At 48.0% G+C, this 6000-nt stretch overlaps 1 protein-coding gene across 3 annotated transcripts in view; it reads right to left on the bottom strand.

Moving 5' to 3' along the window:
- Lars2 (leucyl-tRNA synthetase, mitochondrial) overlaps positions 1-6000 on the bottom strand; it is a 95749-nt gene that overhangs the window by 3032 nt on the left and 86717 nt on the right. For all 3 annotated transcript variants that reach the window (NM_001348167.1, NM_001348168.1, NM_153168.3), the window contains 4 exons: positions 4765-4934; positions 4607-4684; positions 3640-3751; positions 25-152 (listed from right to left, as the gene is read on the bottom strand). In NM_001348167.1, the coding sequence (NP_001335096.1) occupies positions 25-152; positions 3640-3751; positions 4607-4684; positions 4765-4934 (488 nt within the window). The remainder of the gene's footprint in view (positions 1-24; positions 153-3639; positions 3752-4606; positions 4685-4764; positions 4935-6000) is intronic.

The raw sequence follows: 6000 nt of genomic DNA, 5'->3' as shown, positions 1-6000 counted from the left end.
CAGTCAGGCCTGGGTAGCACTCACCAGAACAGCCATCTGCACCATGTCAGGTTTCTGAAGGAACTGTGAGTCCACAGTGGGCCAGGCCTGAAGCATCACACCAGAATCCCAGGCATAATGGTCACAGAGCTTGCTTGGTACCAGCGTCAGGCCTGCAACACCAAGGCACAGAAGGTCAGGCCACTCTGAACACACAGGGGCAATTTGTGAACAGGGTGCAAGGTTCTGCCCTTGGCTTAGGGCCTTTTGAGGAGGTGAGGGACGCCATGAATGACTTTTTCCATAATGTTGTGGACTGGCCACCCTGAGTAGTATTTGTGCTTTCTATTTTGTGGGCTTCTGCATTGGGTTCTTGTGCCAATATCAGAGATTTCTTGTAAATTTTAAAACTTTTTCCCATTTGACACTCTTATGACTGTACGGCTGATCAATGGGGTAGAAATCAAGACTGCTTAGGGCCTGAGGATCAAGTGGTGTGCTGGTGAACAGGGAGGGGCTGACCTCTTCCTACAGCTGGTCTGTGATCCCAGGGTTCAGTCAGCCTTTCTTTGAACAGCATGCAGGGATGTGAGGATGGATGGACAAGGGAGTCTGAAATGAGTGGAAAAGTGAGGCTGCCAAGTCTTGGGGCTACCCCCATTGCTGGAGAAGGAATGCCATTCTGAGAACAGACCCCAAGTATAGGCTGTCCTCACAAGTGTCTCCTGCCATGAGTATCTGTGGTCTGAAAATCTTGTCCCCAGTCCTTCTCACATAGAGTGTACTAGAGAGGAGGATGCTCTCAGCCCTCCTGGGAACTGAGCACTCCCACCCTGCTACATAGTCTTGCCTCACTGGATGCCACTCATGGACAGAGCCTTGGCTCAGGTTGGGACACAGAAGGGGGCATGCTATTAACCCTTTCCAGTCTTCTTCCCTGGACTGCTGGGGCTTCTCTTTCCATTCAGAACCAGGAATGGAACCCAGGGCCTCAAGCATGCCAAGTGTGTGCTCCACCACTAGGATGTACCTCAAGGTCCTCCCTTTCTTCTAGAGGCAATGTTTTATAGGTTTTCATAAGAAATTTATTGCTTTTATATATACTATTTATGTGTACATTACAGTTGTGCTGGTGATGAACTTGGGGCTTTGCGTGTGCTAAGCAAGTGCTCTATACTCACAGCTCTTTTGTCGTCTGAAAAGATATTTAAGTATAGAGTTTCCCATGCTGTGAAGTCAGTTCAATAAATTGTCTTCTGGTTTCTTTGAAAGGTTTCATTGTTCCCACTATTTAGCTTTCAAATTTACTAGTAATTTATTTTGCTTATAATGTAAAAAATTATCTTCAAAAACACAAAGTAAACTTTATAAACCTAGTTGTTACATAAAGCTTCCTTGTCCCATTGATTTGTGGATTTTCCTTCAAAACATTTTTATACTGGGATTGGTTTGGGACCAATGGCTTCAGATATTCAAAGTACATGTATGCAAGCAGGTAGAAACCTTGGGCCAGAATGTGACACATTCTGCTTCCTTTACTTAGAAGAAAAAGAATCCAGGATATAGATCAGTGAGAAATATTTGTTAGCATTAACACTATCCTGGGTCTGACACAAGGATTGTAAACACCCATGAAAACACACAAGTGTGAATGCATGTGCACACACACACACAGAGGATCAGCCTTACTGAACCATGAGTTAGTAATTGTTCATTTATGCCCACTGCAAGCTCCCCTTCTTCTCACAGACTGAAGCTAAGAGACCTGAGGTAAGCCTGAGTGTGGACAGGCCACTGGGTGGTGCTGATGCACTTCATTCTCTGGCCTCTGCCTTGACCCTTGTGCTGGGACTGCATGCATTCATCGCAGCTTTTTACATTTTCCTATCTGATATCTGGGTGACCTGGGATTGCCAGTTACCAGAAGGGAAGTGAAGGCTCCTCAGGGCCCAAGGAGTAGCAGGCCTGGCCTCCTCCTGGTACCAAGCTGGTCCTAGCCTCTTCCTGGTGCCCAGCCGGTCCTGGACTGAGCTGTTTGTTGTACTTCACAATGAACTTAATAGCCTTTTGGCAAATGCAGAAACAATTCTGGCTTCTTCCTTCTCTAAAGTGAAATGGAGGTCACAGAAAACAGATAATCATGTCTTTATTTGCTGAGCTGGTAGTGGCTCGTCCTGTGACCCAGATGTATTGGGAAGGTTTCCAAAACCTCCGTATGGAAGTCATACAGGATGCCTAGGAGATGAAAGGATCTCGGATAAAAATGTTCTGGACAGAAGCTGTTATACATTCCACTTAGAAAAACAAGGAAGGCCAGACTTCCCGGAGTAATCAGGATGCTTATTTATAGGTATGGTCCCTAGCCAGGCTTCCCTGAATGGTGGGTGCAGCCTGGCTGTGAGGGTGGAGCTTAGTACCCTGCATATGTGCAGGTTTTTGCCATTTTGCTCTTCTAAGTGAAAATAACCAACATGTAAATGGCAACTGCCAAGACACAGACAAGGTGAAAGGTCAACAAAATGGGATTGGTCAAAGTGCAGGAGATTAGTGACGAAGGTCTGCCCTGCAGGGCCATTATGCAGGGCCAGCTGAACTCCTTTCATCCTCACCTCTGCCGAGCAGACCTTCCTGCAGAAGACAAAAACAAACCTTTCCACTCCCACCCTGAGCACAGGATCCAGGCTGCCTTGGTGGCCCACAGTGAAGGCTAGGGGGTTGGAAGTGGTGGTCAGTTTCTGTGGCTGGCAATCCTCTTCTGGTGGCATTTTGGAGCTGTCTCTCCCCTGTCTTGCCTGTGCTAGCTGATCCCACGGCGTATGCCAGGAGGCCCTGGGTCTGTGCTGACACTGCTTATAGCAACCCTGGCAATTCCAAGAAAATGAGCAGGAAGCAGGGGCACTTCACGCTGACCTTTCCCAGAGAAATGAATTTGCTCAAATGTTTTTGAAAGAACAACATCCACATTGCATGAATATACCATCAGAAGCTGGGGTGTGGCTCAGTGGCAGAGCATATACTTAGCATGTATAAAGTTGGGCTAAGTTTCTAACAACAAACAAACAAAACCCATCGGAGGGTCTGGTGGGATGGAGACCCTGATGAACATTTGGCTACCAAAACAGATAAAATCTGGACGGGGCTCATGAGCTCACAATGAAGACAGGTTAGGGGTGAGTGGGTAAAAGTGCTCGTCGGGCAAGCTTGATGACCTGAGTTTGGATGTTCAAACCCATGTAAAAGTTGGACAGAGTAGCCTAAGCATCTGTAGTCCATGAGTTCTGCTATGGGGAGACAGAAGGTGGAGACAGGAGGATCATCTCTAGTAGTTCTTGGGCCAGCTAGCCTGGATTACACAGTAGTCAATACCCTGTCTCAAAACAAGGGAGAAAGGCGAGAACTGACACCCAAAGGTTGACCTCTGACCTCTACACACAGATACAGCACATACATGCATACAAGTGCTTACATGCGCGCGCGCGTGCGCACACACACACACACACACACACAGAGAGAGAGAGAGAGAGAGAGAGAGAGAGAGAGAGAGAGAGAACGAGCAAGCAGCTGAACTCTTAAGGGATGAAGAGCACTCTGACAGACATTTGGTGGGCTTGGACAAATGATAGTAGTAGTAACTAGTTAGACAAGGATACTTCTACATACCTGCCCAAAGTTCTGAGGTTACATGAGGGGCCAGGGGAGCAGCCATCACCAGCAGGGCACACAGAGCATCTTCAAACTCAGGGCTGTGGAGAACCACTCTCTGAGAGGCTTGCTAAGGAAGAGGAAGGGACATTTAAGACTGAGGTACAAATAAGCAGGGTAAGACAGGCAATGAGTGAAGTACAATCCAGAGGCTCAGCGGGTTGTGAGAGAAATGGCCATTCCCTCTTTGCTTGGTTCAGAAGACTTCTCTCACAGAACCACACATCCAGTGCTGACAACAGCATTTGTACCCCATCTGACAGATGACGAGGCTTAGCCTCAACAAGGGAGGGATACCTGCTCTAGGAACAAGGTCAAACTTGTAAGCACCCTGCAAGATTTCCTATGTGTTGTGGTCTAGGGGAAAATGCAGACTGTCTCCTGAGGTTTTCCACTGTGGAATACCAAGGTGAGGGTCCTCTCTATCCACCAATTGTTGACAAATTCTTCCCTTGTCAAGAAAACCTGGAGTAACATGTGGCAAAAAGATGAGCAGCACTCAAGAAGACAGCGCTTTTTGTCAGTGGGAGTAATTCTGCGCCATCTACGTTAAGCAGATACAAACAGTATTGCTGCCAAGGAAATACCCCGATACACTCAGGAAATCAGGCAGTAGGGGAAGAAGGTTAGAACACAGTGAGGCCTAAGCCTGACCATGCCTTTGCAACTGGTCAGTCAGACATGGAGTCTAACTTTTCAGGCCTCCATGGCCTCTTACAAGAGGCCTGAAGCTAGGAAGCAGAAGCAGGAGGATCATTGTAAGTTGAAGGCCAGCCTGGGCTACACAGTAAGACCCTGTCTCAGAAAAAGCAAACGGCTCTGTCCAAACAACCTTTAAAACCTTAAAGTAGAGTGATAGGGATGTAACCATGGGGGGAGTGTTCCCCACACTTTCACCCTCTCTCTGCGAGACCCAGCTACTTACCGAGAGGGCACTGCTGAGTCCCATCAGCTGAGAAACTACAGAATTCAGGGCAAAGTCCTCTGTGAAATGAGTGGTCACCTGTTGATAAAAATTGATTTTTTTTTTAAACTCACTTTCTTCAAAAATTCCTTTTCCAGAAAAAAGAGTGATCTTCTGACCTGAGCTATGACTGCATTTTTGTACTCCCAGAGGTTTTGGGCCTTGGTTTTCTCCTTGCTGTTCAGCAGCTGAGGCTGAGGGACTGTCCCGGAAGTCCTTGCCTCGATGAATCTTGTTGTCAGGGACCACAACCGCTGTTGCCATCTTAGCACTCCAGGGAGTGCGTCAGCTGCATTTTGTGGCAATCAAGAAGACAAAAATGTGTGCTGATAAGAAGGGAACAAACAAAGCCCCACGGTCCTCCCAGAGTCAGCCACTACTTCTTTCCGGATCTCTGATGTCCTGAGCAATGGCGGCAGGGCCGCTCAGCAGTTGCTGCCTGCCCTGGGATGGGCATCAGCGCACTGCCTTCAGGTCAGCAAACTTGCTGTGACAGATATGCCTGGGGCTACCAGGGTGCTTAAAGGTAGTTGCCACTACTAGTGAAGCTGGGATCTCATGAGGACAGGTGACAGTGGCAGTGGCAGTGGCAGTGGCTGCACAACATGCTGGGGAACAGCCCTGCAGCACAGCCAGCTGACAGCTCCTCACCTCGCCAGGTGTGTGTTAAGTATTCCAAACATGTTCACGGACCTGGGGAAGCAGAACAGGTCACACTGGTGGCTCTGGGTGACACAGCTGACCAAATAAGTTGGGTATAGATAGACGCCTAAACTCTGACTACTGGGTTGTGTATTCTCAAGAGTGGGGACACAGCGGAGACAACTGGAGGCTTGTGAAAAGCAGATGTGGAGACTTGCCCATGTAGAAAGGAGAAAGTTGAGCTACTGCCTAGGTCCTGGGTTCTACATGTCCTGCCTCTGTTACTTAAAGGTAGTTTGTTAGGGCTTTCATCTGCCATGACTGTCCAGATCCACTGCTATAAGACATAGGGAGAAACCAGACAATCCTCAGATAAAACGGACTCCTCCCACAGTCATTGGCTTTCACTCCCCAAATCTACCCCAGGCAGATCATAAGGGCAAAACCAAAGCTTTGGAGAAACAAATCTCGTGAGGGAAGTCAAGCAGCAGGGAGTGGCTGGTAGGCTGCATGTGGTCCCCGTAGCCAGGCATCATCTTGATTGAGGGAGGAGGACTGTGTTCTAGAAAAACTTTTCAAGGAATGTTAAAGAAGACTGGCCTCTTTGTAGTTCAGCAGGCCTAAGTAAGCCCAGAGGGTTGGTCTTTAAGGAAACAGTTGTCCAGAGGCCTCACATTATCATCGGCACAGAGCCTGCAATGGTGTGGATTTCC

This window comes from Mus musculus, chromosome 9 (assembly GCF_000001635.26).
Source record: "Mus musculus strain C57BL/6J chromosome 9, GRCm38.p6 C57BL/6J".
NCBI lineage: Eukaryota > Metazoa > Chordata > Mammalia > Rodentia > Muridae > Mus > Mus musculus.
This window is presented reverse-complemented; position numbering and strand designations above follow the sequence as displayed.